The sequence below is a fragment of the Coenobita brevimanus genome, chromosome 40 (genome assembly GCF_032717465.1).
Source record: "Coenobita brevimanus isolate Jiangsu-jjx chromosome 40, ASM3271746v2, whole genome shotgun sequence".
NCBI classification, from domain to species: Eukaryota; Metazoa; Arthropoda; class Malacostraca; order Decapoda; family Coenobitidae; genus Coenobita; species Coenobita brevimanus.
In genome coordinates, this window is record NC_136993.1 from 55,777,772 (window position 1) to 55,800,580 (window position 22,809).

General features: G+C 40.0%; 2 protein-coding genes across 2 annotated transcripts in view; both read right to left on the reverse strand.

Moving 5' to 3' along the window:
• LOC145397116 (uncharacterized) overlaps positions 1-19,135 on the reverse strand; it is a 289,376-nt gene extending 270,241 nt beyond the window's left edge. The window contains exon 1 of the mRNA XM_080270317.1: positions 19,034-19,135. Coding sequence (XP_080126443.1) covers positions 19,034-19,108 — 75 coding nt within the window. The 5' untranslated portion in view covers positions 19,109-19,135. The remainder of the gene's footprint in view (positions 1-19,033) is intronic.
• A 144-nt stretch (positions 19,136-19,279) lies between these two features.
• Positions 19,280-22,809, reverse strand: part of LOC145397117 (uncharacterized) — a 33,124-nt gene continuing 29,594 nt past the window's right edge. Inside the window, exon 3 of the mRNA XM_080270318.1 lies at positions 19,280-19,377. Coding sequence (XP_080126444.1) covers positions 19,280-19,377 — 98 coding nt within the window. The remainder of the gene's footprint in view (positions 19,378-22,809) is intronic.

Genomic DNA, 22,809 nt, shown 5'->3' on the forward strand with positions numbered 1-22,809 from the left:
CGCATATAATTGTGCAATAATCAATACTGCTAGGTTATTACATTACATATTGAGTTATCCCTTTAGTAATGTCGAATATTTCACCTAACTTGTAAGATGATTCTGGTAATACAGAATTGTGGTAATATATAATTGTAACATTGTGAATTGTTACATAATTGTATTGTAATTGTTACATTGTAGTAACATTGTAGTAATACATAATTGTAATATTTTATGAATTGTTACATAATAATGTGGCAATGTATAATTGTGTTGGCCTTATAATTGTAGTTACATTTTGTTAATGCAACTGTTACATAATTGTGTTGGCCTTAGAATTGTAGTTAAGGTTACATAAAAGTTACATCTTATTAATAGCAACTATTACATAATTATTTTATATATTGATATTTATAGATTCATAATTATAGTTAAAGTTACATAAAAGTTACATCTTGTTAATCCAACTGTTACATAATTGTTACATTTGTTTGTAGTTACATAATTGTAGTTAAAGTTACATAAAAGTTACATCATGTTAATGCTTTGTTACATAATTTATTACATATTGTTTGTAGTTACATAATTGTAGTTAAAGTTACATAAAAGTTACATCTTGTTAAGTACAACTGTTACATAACTGTTACATATTGTTTGTAGTTACATAACCATAATAATTGCAGTCTAAACATTGAATCCGGTCATGCTGAGGTCATTGTGTAGTGAAATGATCTTGACATGCCGCACTGGCTCGTGGAAGTCTTCTGTTTTGCTTTTTATTTCACTTATAGAAGGAGTTTATGTGATGATGTGCCATGCTACTTGCTTGTGGAGATAACAATTTGTTATTTGTTTCACTTATAGAAGGAGTTTATGTGGTATTTTGGCATTTGTAGTAACACTTACACTTATTTTCATTTGTTTGTTATGTGATCTTACTCTATTTCTTTTTCTTTCTTTCTTTCTCCTTTTTTTTTTATGTACTGATTTTCTATAGTTTGTTCTTCTTCGTTTGTCTACGTTTTTTCGGTGTTGCTCGAGGTTGCATAATTGCTGGCTAATTTCCTTAGGATCCTTTTTTAAGGTTTAGTTTATATTGCACAGATATTACTGAAAATGATATTATATAGCCCCATATTTTGTTATTTTATATAAAAAATATTTATACATTATATACAGTATTAACTATATACACTGACTTGTTCTTCACTTGTACCTATCGTGGGCAATATATGTGTCAGCACTGTGTGGAAATCATTGTCTTCACGATTGTGTTGAAGATGTTCATTCTTGCTAACGTCATTTGTATTGGACATTTTTTTTTTCTTTTTCTTTTCTGGTTTTCCTTGTAGCTTAATTTATCTGTTTCCACTAGGTAGCTTTAATTAATAAATGTTCAACTACAGCCCTTTTAACGTCGCTCACTGAGTAACTGTGATGGTATATTTTCTTTATCACTTTGTAGATATAATAATGTATAGCTGTATGTATGAAACACGTATTTTATGTAGGTATAAATGGTAACACTCGTTGGTAGTAAATAAATGCTATAATAAATGAATGAATATATACAGTGTAGAATATTTATTGTTGGTACAAGTATTTAATGACTGAATTATGAAGATAACTGAAGTAGGTATATGTATTTAAGTTTTAACTATATAGGACGTTTTATATGTTTGTGCAGAAGTTTTCTGTCTCTCACTGTGTATTGTATAAATGAAGTAACTCACTAATTTTTACCGTGGTGGAAATGGTGTGAGTGGTGTTGCACGTGGTGATGGCGTTGTTCTTCACGGGTTAATTGACGTGTTGTCGTCTCAGCAAGCACGCATGATGACGTTGACTTCCCACACTGGTAGCTGTGGTGAGTGAATGAGTAGCGATGAGTAACTTCAGTGAAGATGAGTAAGATGAGTTGTGAATATGGACTTGGTATTTGCTTCGTCGTCTTGACTTCTTGACTCCTGCGTCAGCGGTGGAGGTTGGGGGACTGTAGGAGAGAAAGGAGGGTGAGGTCAGATGGTTGTGAGTTGTGAGTCGTATCTCACTCTTCGTTTGTTTGTTTTGTTTTTTCTTTCTTGATGTATTCTCAGTCTTTTTTATCTTGTGATTTACTCGTTGTGGGATGAAGACTGCCGCTACTTGTAGGAGCGTGTAGAAGATTATACAGACGACTCGTGGAGTTGTTACTTGTAGTTGATGGTAGATGGTTGTAGTTCGTTGGTTCATCGTAGAAATTGCAAGATTGCTTGTATCAGTACTTTGTTAAACTACTGGCAAGGCGTTCTGTGACCTCTTCACCTCTACATCAGCATGATGATCGTGGAGACGGAGGGGGGGTTGGAGAGAATACTGTCAGGAGTTCGTTGTGAGTTGTTGGTTGTGAGAGGTATTTTTTTGTTTTCAATCTTGATATTTTGTAGGAATTCACTGTTGATTCGTAGACGAGGTTCGTATACGTTCGCTGGCCACCAAATATCATAAAGAACTTTGTATAAACTTGTAGAGAAGTTTTGTAGATCAGTTATATATATATTGAACTTGTGGACGAGCGGATGTTATAAGTGAGTAGCTTGTAAGTAGATAATCTTGGTTCCCTTTTGTCTTGCAATGACAGGAGAGGTAAAGAATAGTATGGGACTATTTTTGTCTTGGAAATATTAACAAAGTCTCTCACACACGAGTGAAGTTAAGCAGAGTCCCGCGAGCTACCTCCTGTCTCTCTCTCTCTCTCTCTTTTCCATGTTGCTAAGCTCGTTCTCCCTACTACCTGTCGATTCTATGGCCTGTCTCCTTCTGCCCTCTGCTTCCTAAATTCTGGTGTAGCAGGGGTCGTGTCACGTGTGTTACACTGTTGTTGGAAAGTTCTAGAAGCCTGTGTGTGAGTATGTGTGTATGTGTGTGTATGGTCACGAGGCGCTGTCTTGTGCCTATAAAGCATTCCTTGAGTTAAGAGCGCGTAAGCATGTTTAACATTGCTCGATTCTCGCAGACACAATACCTTCTCATCATCTGACTTCCTGCTTCTACCTGTCTCTCTATCTATCTATTTATCTATTTATCTATTATGATTTTTAATTATAATATGGAGTCCTAACACTGACATTGACCTTCCCCTTTTCGGCTAACTGTGGGGTGACCCTCCTGATGTAATGAGACGTTATAGGATGCAGATCTGAGAGATGCACCTTTAGGTTTGGGTTTCATCTCGGTATGACGAATTCGAAAGTAGTTATGGTGAATGATCGATCTTTACCAGTCTTTTTTTTTTTTTTTTTTACCCAACAGTCAGGGCTTTGGTTCAATTTTTTAGTCGGAAATTTAATCAGGTGATCAGAAGGTCATAGCCCATCGTCCCTGCAATTTTATCAGAATCGCACCAATAGTTCTCGCATAAAGTTCTTAACAGAGAGACAGATAGACAGACAAAGAAACAGACAAACCGAGTAAAAACAATACCCGTCTCCAAGCCTCTCCCGGGCATGGACAGGTAATCAGGGAAAATGTTATCTTCTTTTCTTCATGGTGTCTTTGTTTTAAATATCTTCCAACCGTTTAAGTCAGTTCTTCAGAAACTTGTCTGATGGGATGGTTTAGGCAGAATCCTTTCTACTTAGGACAAATTTCTCAAGTAAAAAAAAAAATTGTCTGAGTGAACTAGAAACAAATTGAAAAGTCGTTCTCTGCATGAAGTAGTTAATAAGATAATCATTTATGAATACATTCCAGGATGATTAGGTCCATGGTCCGTTAAACCACCGTCATCTTGCACAAATTCCAGAAATACTTCTATCCCATTTTCGAAGCATTCTGTACAGAAACTCTACATCAGTCAAATACCAAAAATTCATTTAATGATGATTAATCCCGTTTATCGTTATAGGTTTCTTCTATGTGTCATATACGGGAAATACTGTATAAATTACTTTTATTACAAAAATTAATGAGACTGGAATTTATTTACTCAGCACTCCATTCCTTTACCTCTTAGGTATCACGTGACAGAATTACAGAACTGCGGAAAGTTATCTTAACTCGTACCATCCCAGGCATTTTTGCAATTTTATACCCACCCAATCCCGGACCAAAAACGGGAAAAAATGTTATTGCATAAAACAATCCAAAAGGATATATAAATCAAGGAAAAGCAAAAAAAAGTACTCCTTATAGGAGAAATAAATGCAGGATAGTCGTCCATCGTGTTTCTAGCTCAGTTTCCCAAACAGTGAGCTACGTTTTCTACCCGGCTGGGCGGGATGAGAGAGAATGGGGGAGGGGAATGGGGGAATCCCCTTCTCAGTATCGTTCTCCACTAGCTCATATTGCTCCCCAGAAGAGTCGTCCAGGTCTTACTCTTCTATAGAATCACTAACTGAAGGGACAGAGGGTCCATATGACAGTTTCAACCGCCTCCTCCAGCCCAATGAGGCAGAAAGATGGTGTGACTTCCACGATATTCTAACCCTGTGATGGACAGTGGCACACTGATGTTAACAAGCCATGCAGAACCAAACTCAGTGCTACAAGTGCTTGTGCACAATGTTGCCAATACATTAAGCTGCTCCCTAGCAAAAAATTAGCTAGACTGAAGCAGTTAGAGACACGCTACAGTGCTCAAATTTTGCTGTTGGCACCATCACGTCGCTGGGATTACTCGAGACGTTTTATACTGTCGGCACCATGCCGACAGCGGGATTGTATGGGTTAAATATACTGAAACTTCAGGTGGAAGAAGTAATTGCTGAACAACAGGCTTGATTCTGTAGAGGGTAGAGTATGACAGAACAGATTTTCAGTTTATGAGTTCTGTGTGAGAATGAGTCAACATCAACAGGACATCTACAATGTGTTCACAGACTTCAATAAATCGTTCAGCAGGATGTGGTTCGTTGTGCTGTGGGGAACAATGAAGAAATACAACATGGGCCAGAAGCAGATGCAAACAATCAAGCAGCTGCATACCAAGGCAATCACTGTGGTACTTGTTCAAGGCACAGCAGGAAACTGGTTCCATACATCAGTCAGAGTCTGCCAAGGCTGTTTCTTATCATCCACACTGTTCAAAGTTTTCTTGAAAGAAAAATTACATGTCCTGGAAGACCATCCTGGAATAATCAGTACTGGAGGATAGACCATCAGAACCTCAGGCTCGCCAATAACATCAACGGGCTGGATGGAAACGAAAAGAAAAATTCCAAGCTGGTGTTTCACGTAGATGAAACATGTGCTAGATAAGGCATGGCAATCACCACAAAAAAAACAAAGATGATGACGAACAGCACAAGGCCAAGTGAGACAAAGTTCACAGTCAGTGGAAAAGAACTAGATATTGTGAACAAGTTCAAACACCTTGGCACCACCATCACTCAAGATGAATCGAAGATTGAAGTCCTTGCACGAAATGCACAATCATCAGCAGCACTTGCCAAACTGTGACCTGTCTGGAAAGATAGCAATATCTCTCTCCAATCCAACCTAAATATTTTGCATGCACTTGCCCTATCCACATTCTTGTATGCATGCAAACAATAGACACTGACAGCAGAACTGCAATGGAAGATCCAAGCAATGGAGATGAGATGTTTCAGAGTTCTTAGCATCTATATGGGGCATGTCAGAAGGGACAACGTCCACAGAACCATCTTGCAACATGAGAAACATTATCAAGACCGGTTGACCACGTTATGTAAATGAAAGTTGAAGTGGTATGGGCATCTGAACAGATCATGCGGACTCTCAAAGATCATACTCCATGGAACAGTACAAGGTTATGAGAAGACAGGGTAGAAAGAGACAGTGGTGTGTAGAAAACGGCTGAGATGATCCAGATGAGCTTTGCTGCAACCCAGGCACTTGACTTCTACCATCAGTGATGCAGACAGCTGGTGAAGCAGTCATCATTGCAGTGCCCCCATGGCCCTGGTGAGCTGCGGGACCAGCGACGGTGATAGTGGTGACTTGTTAGCTTAATGGTATTAGTAAAGTTTAGCTGCAAAGAATTAATCAGAACAATATTTAAGTACTATAATATATTTTGAGGTTAATTGCTTGTATGTGGACAATGTTGTGTGAACTTAAAATATTCAGATCATCATATTGTACCGCAAATGTAAGTGGTACGTTGAAAGGCAAGGTATCAAACTAATATCTACTCCAAAATTAAACTACTATCTATCTGTCTATTGCCAGATGCCTTAATCCCATAAGGGATGGCCACAAACAAATCACCTCCATGTCACCCTGTCAGCACCATTTCATTGCACGGTTCCCAGCTCACACCCCCTCTCTCATATACCTCTCCACTCCATCCTTCCATCTCATCCTCGGCCTCCCCCTCCCTATCCCCCCTCCACCTCACTCACATACACTCTCCTCATCAGTCTCTCACTCTCTATCCTCTCCACATTGCCAAACCATCTCACTGTGTTTCTCCTAACGCTTCCTATCACATCCACACCACAATGCTCCCTCACTTCCTCATTTGTCAGTCTCTCTCCATGTGATTCCACAAGCACTTTCAAATAACTCATTTCCATTCCTCTCACTCTTGACTTCTGTCCTTCCAACAAGGTCCAAGCTTCACTTCCATACGTTAGCACTGGTATCACAATACTATCATGTAGTAACTTTTTCACTTGAATGGTCACTTCCCCACTTCTTATCACTGCTTTCAAGGAATCAGCAACCTTTCTTAACCCGCTGCATGCTGGACACCCCAAACATATAATGGCACGCCAGTGCCGGCCCTTTTTTTTTTTTTTTTTTTTTTTTTTTTTTTTTTTTTTTTTGATAAAATGATATATTCTGATGTGAAAAAAAATGAATATGACCATTAAAAGGCTCACCGGAGGCTTCAAGTGCGTTTTCTGGAAGCCCCCGGTCTGACCGTCAGGTGTGGTTCCCCAGAAGGCCTGCAGCAAAGGTGAGAGAAAACCTCATTTTCTATGAAGGTAAACTCAGGTATTCTGGCCAGCGTTACTCTAGGAAGGTCTTGGAATGTTTTTTTACACTTTTCAGTTCACTTCATATGCATAAAATTCTTTTTCACTTGATTTCATACAGAAAATATCTATTTTTCCCATATAAATCACTTAGTACTGCAACACCTGTCACCTGTCATGTATCTCTCCCACTGTGCATCCTTCATCTTACATTTACAGTAATTTAACTACAACTTTACTTCACTTTGTAATGCACTTACACTTAAGGTAAATTATTTACAACATGCCTTCAGTATACAAAGGCAATGTAAGAGTATTTCTGAGCACCTCACTGTGAATACATCATCTTACACTTACGACATCAACATTACTTCACGACATACAGTCCCTACACTTATGGAAAAATATTTACAAGAGTCTTTCACTTTCTCAATAGTAGGTTGCATTTTGAACACATATACCTAGTCCTTCCGCTGAGTATGCAGCCTTGCGGTGCTATTTGCGCACACATGACATGAGTCTCTTTGGGAGGGATGATCGTGGGGAAGTGGCGACCGGTGAGGCGGATAGGTGTTGCAGCAGTGTGGCGGTATTGAGCGACAGTTCTTTCCTCTGAGTATTTCCCCAGTATTTCCCGCACCAGCTCACGAATGTAGCTCTCAAAGGTCTCCTTTACGCTGGTTACCTGAAAGTGGAGCAGGTGAGCATTTAGGACTGTGATGTCGAGGAGGTGGAAAAATAGTTTCTTGTACCACTTCATCGTAGGCCAGGCACAATCCACGCTGGAAACCATTGCGTCCGACTGATCTACCTGTCGCATATTCATATTGTAGGCCAGAACAGGTTCTGGTTTCCAGACATGGTGCCGCCCTTCTGTCCTGTAGTCAATGCTATCGGTACGGTGTACCAGTGGCCTGTGTACAGAGGAGAGGAGGAAGACTTCTCTGTTGTGATACCAGGCTGTTTCAAGGATGTTGTTGGCCTTGTAAAATACAACTTCGATCCTTTGCAGCTTCCTTCCCACCTTCACCATGAGCTTGCGGCTCTTTTTCACAGTGATGCACAGACCTGTCTCCTGCAGGTGAAGGTACCTGGCCACAAGGGGTCTTGTGTACCAGTTGTCCAGGTACAGGACGTGCCCATGATGAAGGTACTCATTGATCATCGTCTTCACCACAGCCCCAGACAGTCCCAAGGTTCGATCTTCGATGATGTCCATCTGAACACCAGTGTACAGGACTATGTCCTGCACATACCCAGTCTTACAGTCGCACATCACAAAGATTTTGAAACCAAACCTTTGTCTTTTGCTAGGGGTATATTGCCTGAAGGCAATATTACCTCTCCATAGTACAAGACTCTCTTCTATGACAAAGTCTTTGTAGGGTGAAGAGGAGGTACGAAATTTCTCACGTAGGTGATCGAAAACCACACGTATCCTCCTCATCCTGTCCATGTTGTTTGCGTTTGCAGGGTCAAGTTGGTCAAAGAAACTCATTCAGCTCAGGATGTATTGGAACCGATTTCTCCCCATTACTTTCCCAAAGATAGGTGTCTCCATTAGTGGATCTACGGTCCAGTAGGAGGGGAGCTGGTTCTTTTTCAAAATCCTCATCAAAAGTACAAGGCCTAGGAACACATACATCTCTTTTAGGCTCATGTCTACCTCAAACAATCGGTTATGTGGCGTCTGTGTTGCCCCTGCGCGCTCAAGCAGCAAAGGCGTTAGTAAGGGCTACAGTTCTCAATACAAAGTCCACAGTAAAGAAATTTCCAAAGAAATCCAGCCTCCTTGAAGTGGGGGTTAGTTCAGGTACAGTACACCCAGCAACATGCTCATATGTGAACGGGTGTATTTCTGGAACAAAGTCACTCCACCCTCCCACTCCCACGTCGGTTCCTCATCACCAGCATCACCTCCCTCATCTAATGGCAGTGGGGAAGCGAGGGAAGTGTGTGGAAGGAGGGAAAAGTCTCACTGGAGGTGCTGGGAAGTGTGGGGGATAGGAAAACACTTTCCCTCAATGTGCTGGGAAATGTAGCAAAAGGAGGAACACTTTCACGAGATGTGCTGGGTGTGGGGAATTGGGGGAACACTTTCTGTGGATGTGCTAGGTGTAGGGAATGGGGGAACACTTTGTCCTAAGGTGCTAGGGCGGGCTAGGTCACGTGGGTATGAGGGATAGCATGGGCGAGATGACTCACCCACGTCACCAGCCGGTGGAATATTCCCGAATCTCCCACTCTTCCTCCTAACACTTCCAACCCCACGTGGGGAAATCCTCGGCTTCCCAAGCCACCAAGGAATACTAGAAGCCTCACCTTCCTCCTCTGAATCCTCCTCCTCATCACATAGGGCTAGGCGACAATGTGCTGATGGCATCATCACTCGGGTACTAACATACCCCATATACCTGGATTTCCTTGGTGTGGGTATTTCCTCCTCACTAGTACTTTCCTCTTCCGGTTGCACATAATCCTTATCTTGCATGTCGTCATCAATGTTGCTTTCGCCAGTGTAGGGCACTTTCAGGAGCTCCTGAATCTCATCGTCTGAGAGACCGGGGGAAGACATGACTGAACAGCATGAGTGGTACAAGCAGAGTGAGGCTGAGCGAGGGTAATGACTCAGCACGTGAGTGTATAGGCCTGAGCGCCTGAGGCAAGGTGGTGGAAGAGTTGACGTTCATCCAAACCAATTTTTGTGAGCCTAGTTTGAAAATTGCGCTCTCCATGATTATTGGAAAAAAATGACGTTTTAAAATGGCACTGGCACTGAGCGCACAGTTGCGTAATGCCGTTTTAAAATGACACTGGCATGGGGCAGGTTAAACAACTAATCATCATTAAAAAATGGCATAATTAGGTGACTTTCAGCCTTGCTTCACTAATGGAATAACGTATCTGTGCTGGGAAACACTCAACTTGGTCTGAAAGTAGCTGAAAGGCCAGCCTTATGTGAAGAATTTAAGGTTGCTGTATGGCTACCCATAAAGGCTATGCACATCTACTGCATGCCTGGCCGTAGGGCATCCTCAGCTTTATCACATCATAGCCAAGTGGTTTGCGTTGGTATGTACGAATTGCCAACTCATTAGCACTAGGGTACAAATCCTACTGCAGACAGCTGACACCACACAACTAAAGTGCCCATCAGTCCTTGGTGGGTTCGTAGGTATAATGAGTAAAGTATCACCTAGGGGAAGTAACTATGATAACCTACGTGATGTAGTTGTCTTGTACCCCAGGACAGTAGACAAATAACTGCTTACAGGCTGAGAGACCTTATTTACGGATATGATCAACTTGGCTAAGCACCTCATGGCATCTGCTGCTGTCTTTACTGTAGGTAAGACAAGTCTTAATTACAGAGGATACTTTGTGGAAAATATCTTGGTCTGCCTTTTTTTTTCTTTTTTTTTTTTAATGCAAGGAAGAATTAACCAAAAGCCAGGAGCCAGCAAGACTGTTCCCTCGAAGGAAAAACAAAAACAAGATTATAGAGCCAAATTCAAGGTTTGTTCATTTTGAGATGCCTGGACACTGCATTTGAAAGACTGGAGGTCATAGGCAGTATGAAATACAGACAGAGGAACACAGTTCCAGAGTTGATCTGTTGCATACATGAAGGACTGGGACTAACGGTTAACTCCTGAATTAGTGTTGGGCAGAAAAGGGATGAGACTTTATTGCCAGATTAGTGCTACGTACACACCATAGGGGTGGAGGGATGCAAGCGGTCAGTTCAGAGACGTTGCCAACTAACTGAATGAATGGCTGACATTACTGACATGACTGATATGACTTTAGATGATACAGTAATAGATAGCAGCAGTAACATGACAACATTTACATGGCATAAAATTTTACTGTACATCACTAACCCTTTGGTGTTTATGGATGTGGTTCAGATTTCATGCATTCGTTACTATGTGACGCAGGCTGGATCTGCACATATTTCAATTGCCCGTTACCATTCAACGCCAGTTGCATCACACAAAATGGCCCTGGTTTTTTTGGTTATGGAATGATTTTGCACCCATTTCTGGGTGAGAACAAAATACTACTTCTCTGCGTGTATGCTTCTGTTGCGCTTAACCCAATCCGCACCCAGGATCGCCCCACTGCCCCAGTCAGTGTGCTGTGAGCATTGCTCGAATGCACAAGGTAATTTCCTTTTGTGTTCCATTAAATCAGCCCTAGTTGACCTACAGTAATTCTTCAACCAAATGTAGCCAACTAAATTCCATATAACTTTTTTCTCAGTAACATTTACAATAAAAATGATATTTCTATGAAAAAAGAACACTGAAAAAATTAAGTAATAAAATTAATTTTAAGCATAATTTACATTCCGCTGATCTTTTTTAGAACTCCATAAGCAAGTACATTTATTCAGGATTACGGTGAAAAAAAAAAAAAATATCAAAACAAAATTAATAAGGGCGTGTGGCAAAATTATTTATTAACTATCAAGTGTGTGGCAATAGCGCAGTGATAGGAGGGGTCTTTCAGCGTGTGGTCCTGTGCACCGAAGCCTGCCTCCCAAATACTCGTTTGCGGTAGGACAGAGCCTGCATCGAATGGTAATATAAGGGCTAACGGACATCACATTGTCAACACCTGAATTACATAAGAATATTGAAATGACGCATGAGACAACATGAAAGCAGAGAGATGAAGTGACATGACATAATATCAATTATGGCATGGCATCTCTAAACGCAGCATCAGAGTCCCCAGAGAGGGAGACCATAAATGCCCCCACCATCCGCCCCTCTCCTGATGATGACTCGAGCTGCCTGGAACCACTGTCTGACTCACTTCTTAATTTCTGCAACATTCGTGGCCTTTCCTCTAACTTTCGCTCTGAAGAGCACTACCTCTCCTCTAAACCTCACCTTCTTTTCCTGAGACTCAGCTGTCTGAGGCAACTGACAGCAAACCCTCTTCTGTATCCTCCTACTTTCTCTATACTCATTTCAAAGCCAAAGGTGGCTGTTGTGTGTGTGTGTGTGTGTATATATATATATATATATATATATATATATATATATATATATGCAACGACTTATTTTCCTCTCGCGTTCCTGAATTTGATTCTTCTGAGTTCTCTACACTCTGACTTAGGCTTTCTTGTCATTTTCTGACTGAATATATCTGTGCTGTTTACTTATCTCCTAATTCCACCGACTATGGAAAATTCTTACTTCTACAATGGAACACTTTCCATCCATTTCTCCTTTCTCTGAAATCTCCATTCTAGGAGATTTCAATGTTCACCACCACATTTGGCTCTCCTCTCCTTTCACTGATCAACCTGGTGAACAAGCCTACATCTTCCCTATCCTTAATGACCAAGAGCGGCTTGTACAGCACCCTACCCGTATCCCTGACCGCCTTGGAGAGAGCTCCAAAATACGTGACCTTTTTCTTACAACTAAACCTTCTGCTTATACTGTTAATCTTTCCTCTTTGTTGGGCTCCTCCGATCACAACCTAATTACCTTAACCTGCCCTCTCGCTACGGTATGGCCTGTAGACCCTCTGAAAAAAAAGTTGACTGTGGCATTTTGGGGCTACAGATTGGGTGGCCCTCAGACAATACTTCCTTGATTTTCCGTGGAGTGATTATTGCTTCCATGGCCGGGAGCCACCTGAGTGTGCCTTACGCATTACGGAGGTTATTTTCTCATGCAAGGAAGCATTCATTCCCTTCTCATATCCTTTGACTAATGCAAGAAACCCTTCGTTTAATCAGGCTTGTTCTGATGCTGTCCGCAACAAGGAGAGGGCCTATGAAAGGTATCAGAGCCAACCCATTCCTGAATCACATCTTTTTCATGTTTCTACCCGGAATCATGCAATATCTGTTCTTTGTTCTGCTGAAAATAACTTCATCCGTACAATGTGTTCTCACCTCTCCAACTCGAATTCTTCCCGCTCCTTCTGGCACCTTGTCAAAAACCTTTCTAACAACTTTACCTCATCATCCTTCCCTCCTCTTTTCTACTCTGATAGTTCTGTAGCTATTTCTTCTACTAATAAAGCAGATCTCTTTGCTCAGACTTTCTCCTCCAATTCCACATTAGATAATTCCGGTCTTGCTCCTCCATCACTTCCCCCTTCAGACTTCCTTATGGCTGACATTAAAATCTCTTCAGCTGATGTATTTTCTTCCATCACAGGCCTCAATACTAACAAGACATATGCACCTGATGGAGTCCCTCCTGTTGTCCTCAAGAACTGTGCTTCTGTGCTTACACCCTACTTAGGTAAACTCATTCTCCTTTGTCTCTCAACTTGTACCTTTTCTTCTTGCTGGAAGTTTGCTCTCAATCAGCCAGTCCCAAAGAAGGGTGACTATTCCCAACCCTCTAACAATCATCCAATTGCTTTAACATCCTGTATCTCAAAAGTTTTCGAGTCATTTCTTAACAGAAACAATTTAAAGCATCTTTCCTATCACAACCTTCTTTCTGATTGTCAATATGGGTTCTGTCAGGGCCGCTGCATTGGCGATCTTCTCACCTACCTTTCAGACTCCTGGTCATCCTCCTTTCGGGACTTTGGCGAAGGATTTGCCATTGCACTTGACATCTCAAAGGCTTTCGATCGAGTATAGCATAAATCTTTAATTTCCATAGTGCCCTCTTACGGTTTCTATTCTTCTATCTGTGCCTTCATCTACAGCTTCTTTTCTGGTCGTTCTATACTCGCCGTTGTAGACTGCCATCGTTCTTCTTCAAGATCTATCAACGGTGGTGCTCCTTGGGGCTCTGTCCTATCACCAACTATCTTCCTCTTATTCATCAATGACCTAAGCTGTACATCTAACCTTATCCACTCGAATGCTGATGACTCCACCCTTCACCTTTCCATTCGGTTCTTGCAACATCCATCTCCGCAGTTACTTCAACAAACAAGGGATGAGGCTATGGCACACCTAATGTCTGACTTGGCTCGTATCTCTGACTGAGGTAAAAATAATCTTTTTGTTTTTAATGCATCAAAGATTCAGTTCTTACACCTATCAACCTGACCAAATCTTCCATAGGAGTTCCCTCTAATGTTTAATATTATTCAGCTTAATCCTGCATCATCCTTGAAATTGCTAGTGGTTTCATTCACTTGGGACTTGTCTTGGAAAGATCATATTACATCTCTTGTAAAATCTGCCTCCAAAAGATTGGGTGTGCTTGGCCGACGTTATTCCTTCTTTACCCCTGCACAGTTGTTGACTTTATACAATGGTTTTATCCACCCCTGTGTAGAGTACAACTCTCATGTGTGGGGAGGCTCCTCACAAACAGCTCTTCTCAATAGGGTGAAGTCAAAGGATTTTTGTCTCATTAACTCTCCTCCTCTTACTGGCTCCCTTCAACGTCTGTCTCTCTGCCACACTGTTGCATCTTGATCTCTTTTCTATCGCTACTTCAATGGTCACTGCTTCTCTGAACTATCTGCTTGCACCCCTCCACCTCTTCGATGGGTGCGTAGCACCCGTCTAGCAGAAAGCTCGCATCCCTTTTCTGTGCAATTCTTTAACGCAAGAGTTAACCGTTCACCTCTACGACGGGTGCACCCGTCTAGCAGCAAACTCTCATCCCTTTTCTGTCCAACTCTCTAACAGTTACTCCTAGTCCTTCATTTATGAAACAGGTCAACTCTGGAACTGTCTCCCTCTATCTCAACTTCCTGCTAGCTATGATCTCCAGTCCTTCAAACGCAGTGTGGTCAGGCATCTCGAAATGATCAGATCTTGAATTTGTTCTCTCTTGGATTTTGTTTTTCTCTTGGAAGAAACAATATTGCGGGCTCGTGGCCTTTGGTTCAATCTTCCTAGCATACAAAAATAAAAAATTATGAGTACTGATATGGCATGCATGCTATAACATGAAAGCAATGACGATATGGTGTGGCGTGATACGAGTATGAAATGGCAGCATTGACATGAAATAACATCAGATGAGATGGCGAAGACATGACAGCACTGACGAGATGACATTACAAAAACACCATGATAATGACAGCAACTGACAACGTGATATTTATTATTGTTTGTGAAGTAGTAGCGTTATTTGCGAGTCGCAGTTCGCATTGTCGAGGCTTAAAGCACCTTGTACCTGCCTCAGCTTTCACTCTGAAAAAAGAACTGGACATATTCAGGCATATAATGTCTGAATGCGAAGGAAGCAAAAAAAAAAAAAAAAAAAAAAAAAAGCCAAAGACTTTTTTCATTGGAATAAGTTCTGGGACCACTGTTTCTCAGTATCCAACATAATAGAGGTAGCAGTTGAGAATGTTCAAAATGTAAATCAGTGAAAGTTTATATTCTTTTTCCAGTTTCTATCCCAGTCAACATGATCAAACAATCTGTGTAGACAAAATATCAGTTCCAGCCTCATTGTGAACACACATCTAGTGACTACTTCCTGTGAGTGATTACTACACCGGCCTTAGCGAGATTCATCCAAATAACACCGTGTGCAATCTTAAAATTGTTGCTGCATCAGGGCTCTTAGTCATTTAAGTACTTTGGAAACACTTACTTAATCAGTAATACGTTATAACTGGAAAATATTGACCATACCCGGAATTAATGCTCGATTCAGATGGAGCCACCACAGCTACACTCATATTTGCAAAGGTGTATTTGGTGGACATGAGTGGCCTCAGCTGCTGCAGTGTTAGGCGAGTGACGATGATGAGCCTTGTGGACCACTGCAGGAGGCGACCCTTGAGGGATGAGTCGGCAAAGGTAGCGAGGAAGGTTGGATCGTCACTGACCAATACCACCGTCACGCACCATGATATCTGCCGCAGCTGACGACATTACTTTGTTAGAGAAGTGCAAACTAACTTTGTTAATGACGTCCATGCCCACCACATTTAGAAGTGGGATAAAATATGTAATATAAGTAAAAAAAAAAAGGTTGGTTTATGCAAAAGTAGGTAACATTATTACAAAATCAAAATTCTAAATCTACAGTACCACAGATATATTCCAATCATTTCCGTAAATCATGTTTAATTAGCATCTGTAATCATCTTCACAGATACAGTCAGCCATTTTGAATTACACTTAAGGGTCCCAATCAAATGAAGGCACTTCAGCTTCATCTCAGTAAAAGTATATCATGAATGATCACATAGCTAGGAACTTCAGCTTCTGACATTAAGCTCTCTGAGAGTCAGTGTGAGTGTGTATCACACACACACACACACACACTCAAAATTTGATACATGTTTTGGATGAATAGAAACAAGAGATTCTTTAAATACACCGTGATGTATCTTTTATTAATTTCTTAAAAAAAAAAAAAAAAAAAAAAACATAGTATTACACAATGAAAACTATACCATGAATCCTGCCTTTGCAGGCAGGCCATACGATTCTCAAACTAAAATTGAAATATAAAGTATCTTTGACAATGCCAAATCGCAAGTTTCCGTCATCTGTTCTACCACTCACATTTCATGGGTAATTTGCTGAAGTATGCTTATAACTTAGCCAAATCAAAACTTGTTTGAACATGCAACTCCCTTGCTGGAAGAGTTCATGTCGCCAGAGAACATGGTTTAGAGTAACAAAATCAACCATCATTCTTTTCACTGTTAAGACATATAAAAATGAAACTCACCCACATATAATTATTAACCAACCTCCCCCCCTATGTAGATATTTCACTATTTTTGAACACAGTGGAATACTTCCAAGAATTATAAATACAAATACTTTTTATGCCACTGCACAAAAGACACTCACCAGAGACACTTTCGCCACTTTTGCGGCAAGAAAAATGTGATGTGTTTTAATAGCAGTTCATATGCATAATGTCGGATGGTTCAAGCCTAAATTTTGTAAATATGGTTAAGGAAAAAAATGCTAAAGCCCCAACGAAAGCCTATCTCCGTAGCCTATAAATATGAATAATAAGTACTGCAAGTAAATCTTAGGTGAACATGAGAGACTGCTTCAGTAAAATTACTATTTTAACAGGATGTCAAAATGTTATTGCTCTATAAAGTAATCATCCAGTGCAGAAGGAAACATGACATTCCCGCCACAACAGTAATATGGGGTGATCTACATGCTTCAGCAAGAATGTGAGAGTGGCCTATCCGCCTCAGCAGTAATGTGAGAGTGACCTATCTTCCTCAGCAGTAATATGAAAATGACCTACCCGCCTCATCAGTAATGTGAGAGTGACCTATCTTCCTCAGCAGTAATATGAAAATGACCTACCCGCCTCAGCAGTAATGTGAGAGTGACCTACCCGCCTAAGCAGTAATGTGAGAGTGACCTACCTTCCTCAGCAGTAATGTGAGAGTGACCTACCCGCCTCAGCAGTAATGTGAGAGTGACCTACCCGCCTCAGCAGTAATGTGAGAGTGACCTACCTTCCTCAGCAGTAATGTGAGAGTGACCTACCTTCCTCAGCAGTAATATGAAAATGACATACCCGCCTCAGCAGTAATGTGAGAGTGACCTACCCGGCGAGCCTGCTTGACCATCCGGGAGAGCTGTGCCTGCGTCACGTTAGCGTCCTGACTCTCAACACCCACCTCGAACACACCAACACTTCTTTGCTCTAGCAGCTCAGACACATCCTAAAGACCATCATCATCATCATAATTTTAATCCTACATCTCAGCTTTAATAATTAGTTATTTTTGAGACAGAAACAAAGGTAAACACTGCATAAGCCTTTGAAAACTAACATCATGATCACCGAAACTATTTTTGTTACACCTTGAATGCAAAGCTCAGCTTTTAAATTTATGTAAATCAACTGTATTCTGTTCTCCTGCAGTTCATTTCTTTTTCATTATAATGGGTCGAACATGCTTGCATGTACTGGCCTTTGTCACATAATGGTGGTTCTCCAAGTTACTCGTCTCCAACAACTTCCCTATTTTGTCTAAAATCCTTGTGGCCACACTCTATGGCCTTGTCCTACGTCTTTTTCGGTTTGCCTCTAGCAACGCCACCCTCAGCATTCACACCTGTCACCCTCTTCACCCAGTTGCCGTTCTCCGTCAACCCTAGGCCTACACGCCAAAACTGTTTCATTCTACCCCTTCTCATCACTATATTAATTAACTGAAATCCGTCCTCCCTCTCGACTCTTTATCCACAGTCCTAACCCCTCCAGTCCTGACATTTAAGGATGCACTACACATCCATCTTACCACTATCAGATATATGCGTTTAAGTCTACGATATCTTTTTCTTTTACCCTCCAGGTCTCATTACCGTACAGCATTACGCTCTTAACACATGCTGCATACAAGAACCCCTTAGCACTGAAGGAGAGCTCTCTCAGTTTTAGTAAAGGCAACAGCTACCTGAATTTCTTCCAACCACTTCTTAACCTAGCCATAGAACTATGTTTAGTCGCACCTCCAGCACAAAACATACCCCACAAATGATAAAATTCCTCCACACACTCAAGAAACACTCCAACAAGGTCAGTCCTTTCCTCTCTCTCTCTCTCTCTCTTCATGATCCCCCCGTAAAGACCACACACACAAATTCAATATTATTTCGCAGCCAGCCTGTGATATCAGTATATTCCTTATTCACCCACTTGTTACATGCAAAGCAAAAAATGAATTTACTTCCCACATCCCAGTGGCAGATTCCACATGGCCTCATCCCCTCTAAAACGACACTACCATCACTAGTCCTAAATATCATTACTTTTATATTTTCTGCATTTACTCTCAAACCATGTACCTCATTCCATATCTGTGTTTCCTAAATCTTTCCTCCGCCTCACTCTCATTCTCCGCTGTCATATGCGATCAAATGCACGTTATCAGCAAACAACAATTCTCATGGGAATCTTGTTCTGAAGTCAAGTGACTGAGCTCCAAGCACCATGATGAATAAATAGGGGCCTATAACTGACACCTGCTGCACGTCAGCTATCACGGAAAACTCATCACTCAAACCTCCGTTCGCTCCCACCTCGTTGTGAACAGCCCAGTACATTGCCATAACCACTCTAACCTGCCACTCATTGATTCCAAGCTTTCTCATTCCCAAATTCACCACCTACTTACGCAGTTACTGTATCAAAACGACTAATAATATTTACCTTACATAATGATGAAGAAGCAGTGCCCTTAAATAATATGAGGAGTGGACACTTTGAATCCAAAGGAAGCAACATTGCATTAAGAACCTGAGGTACTAGATACTGCCGATTTCCATCTGAAATGCAGTGAGTAAAACGATATATTGTATTTGCTTTTCCATACATTTTTTATATATGTGCGATTCATACTTCCTAAATTTGTATAACTGATTTTACTGTAATGTTTCACATTCAAGTTTCAGTGACTTACCAGAGAAGAGTGGGATTTTGGTGGAAGAAGCTCTGTAAACCATCAGAAATGCAGTCATCCATGTGAAATACAAGTACATCTTCCTCGTTGTTATCTGGAAATAAATTATTATAATTAAAAAGATGGAATCCATGAAATTTAAAAAGAATTTACCAGTTATATGAAACTGCTGAAAATTATAATGATCTTACTAACCCCAAAAAGCTAGAGGAAAGAAAAAATCTTTAGGCTGGAATGTTATGGCTGCTGAATAGACGAAGATTTTGCCCTTTCTTCGTGGATCAGAAACAACCTCCACATTATGTTTTACACCACTATATCCTTATCAGACATAGGCATTATTATGATTATTAGTAAAAAAAAAAAAATAATCCACGGAAGTGTGTATATAATCATAATCGAATCATAATTATTTTTTAAAACTGATATAAACATAATCATATTACAATACAAAATTATACAATAGCCGTAATCATAATAAAATTATAATAAAAAATTGTAATAATCAGTTATTAAAATATGATTATTGTGATTATGTGTTCATACTATTCATGTATGATTATTATATATTACATAAGTTTCTCCTTTATACATCAATCTCACACAGTCAAACATGCTTGGAAGGCTGCTTGTCTGTGCATGTCTGCCTCTTTAGAAGCTTGGCCTGGCATTCTGGTTACTCCAATCACTCCAATTCCTGACACTGGGAGAGTAGATAGTTCCGGGACATTTCGCCATCAGGACAATTCGCTGTGAGACAATTTGCCATCAAAACATGGACAATTCCCGTTCAGGACAATTCACACCCAAGACGATTCCCCGTCGCTACACTAGCCCCCCCACTACCTGTACATCCCAGCTTCCCCAGCTCTAGTCATGAGACTTTCTCTGTTGCATGAAAAGTCTTTCGACCTGAACACTGCAGACTGGCTGATGTCCCCTTTAAGAGCTGATGTTTATCAAAATATGAAACAAACACACTGATGAGACGTGAAAACTTATGAAAGGTAATGTAAAACTCACAACTACCTTTTTCATTTCCACATTTTGGTCACCTTGCAACGGTTATTCAACTATTTCATTTAGCTAGTCCTTAACTGCCCTCCTTAATTTCTGCCAGTTATGTAATTAACACATTAAAAAGTTTACCTGCAGTGAGAAGGAATACAAATTTACTTTTAAGTTTCACGATCTGTACATTTTTGCTTTACACAGGAAACCAATATGATACTATTGTATTGCAAATAGTGATTTTTTCATCCACAAAAGTAAGTATTTTGGGTTTATAAATATGAATTTTATTTTTTAGTTAGTGCATTTAGGCTAGCTGTTTGATATGTATTTGAATTTTGTATGGCAAATGACTTTGAACTGTAGGCTATTGGTGTTCTAATAACAAAACAAACCTTACAACATTATTTTAACTTGTGTGCTTTATTTTTTACATTAATTGATAAAAGGTTTAACTGTTTAATGGGAACAAATAGTTATGGACGACTAGTATACCAGCAGTGAACGTATATGAGTCACAGCTAAAATATACTTTAAGAATTCATTGCCTATATTTAAAGTTCTGTCAGTAATCATGATTACATTCAAAAACAAAATTATCAGTAATCAAAGCTACCATCTTTATAATCATAATTTAATCATAAATCATTAAGGTTCAAAATACTCTAATCATAATCAAAAATAAAATATGATAATCATAATGAAATCATAATCACAAAACACTAAAGCCAAATAATCCTAATCAAATCATAATCACCAAAAAATTCAGACAGTAATCATAATCAAAGTCCATGGTCATGTCCATGTCTGACCCTTATGTCCAACAACTATCAGGGCTTCCAGCAAATCCCTGGGTAAAAATGTGACCCACTGGATCTATGTTTCCCCTTGGGCTGATTGCTCCAATGATACATTCAGCATGAACCTATTCATCCACATACTTACTCATGAGCCTAATTTCCCACTGCCCACTCACCCACTCACCCTGCCCAACCGTTCACCCACCGATCCTCCCCCATCCCAACTCACCACTTTAACCCACCCACTCAACAGTGAAACATCCACTTCGTTCCACTGTCCACCCTACCCATCTGCCACCCTCACAGGGTATTCTTTCCCGTGAAGAAAACAGTCGATTGAAAAACGGCTACAAGTATTTTGCAAATGCAATAACAAATAAAAATTACTAAATTCCAATACGGAAATTGACCACATTATACTGTTTAAAAGTATCCTTTCTCTGACCTCCACTCTGCAAAAAGTTAAAACCTTTAAAGCCTAAGACTTAATTTTGCAAAGAATATTATGCTTATAATATAATAAATATAAAAGTGTATTTCATAAAATATATGAAGATATTGAGACGACAGTACTCCAAAAATCATTGGAACATGGGAAAGTTAGTAAAAGGATTTCTTCCATCACTATATTTTCTTTATGGCATACGTTTGTGGACAACATGGTTGGTTAAGATATAATATTACCATAACAGTTTTGGGGAGAAATTATGTTACACCATAATGGCACATACTGGAGTAAAAAAAACTGTATGGATGAGGTTTGGTTCTGATATTTTTATGGCGAACTGCCAGCTCTGTGTCTTCATACATTTTATCTTTTTGTACTTGTTTCACTGATTTAAAAAAAAAAAAAAAAAAAAACTGTGTAAGAAGGTTCCAAAGGTTTTAGAAAGCTAATCATCATAAGAGTGATGTTGTGAATTGGTTAATGGAGACTCAACTTATCCCGCTCTGGGTCAAAAATTCTTTCTTGAGCTTAATAAAATCAGGAGATAATAACAACGAGCACTTACACAGATTATGACCCGAGCCTTCCCATCGGTATATAACCGAAGTTTTGACTATATTCTGAGACCTTGACCTTTCTCCAACTTGAAATAGTTCATCCTTGTATGACCCAGTCCCACCACTAAGCATGGTCCAAAAGTATTGGATAAAAAATGCTGAAGTTGACTGTCTTATGAATATGATCTAAAGAATTTCATCTTTGGCTGACCATAAACTATTCCACCAAGAACTGAATAAAAACTTGTTGAGTTGATGGGCCAAAAGTTTGACCTTGCTTTGTAACCTCTCATTTTAATGGATTATTCCCATAATTTAACCACTACACCCATTTCCCACACTTTACCCATATACCATGTTTGTTTTAAATCAGATCAAAACTAAAAGCTGATGTATTCCTATTATCTTAGATATTTTCAAGAAACATTTATCGTGCATCAGACCCAGTAAAGAACGAAACTCGTCTTTGAACACACCTGGTGGTCAGTTTCACTATTTTGGGGTTATTTTATGTGAAATTTTAGGCGTAGAAAAGTATGAGGATTATGTTGAGATGCTTATAACAGTTTAATACCTCTGTGTTCGGAAATCATGAAGGATTTTGTTTGTTCAGACGTAATGGCACGTTGGAGCCATCCTAAGTAGTGTTTGCTGACACTGATATTCTTTGTTATTCCACCTTGTTTCTCACAAAGTGGAATCTTAGTTTA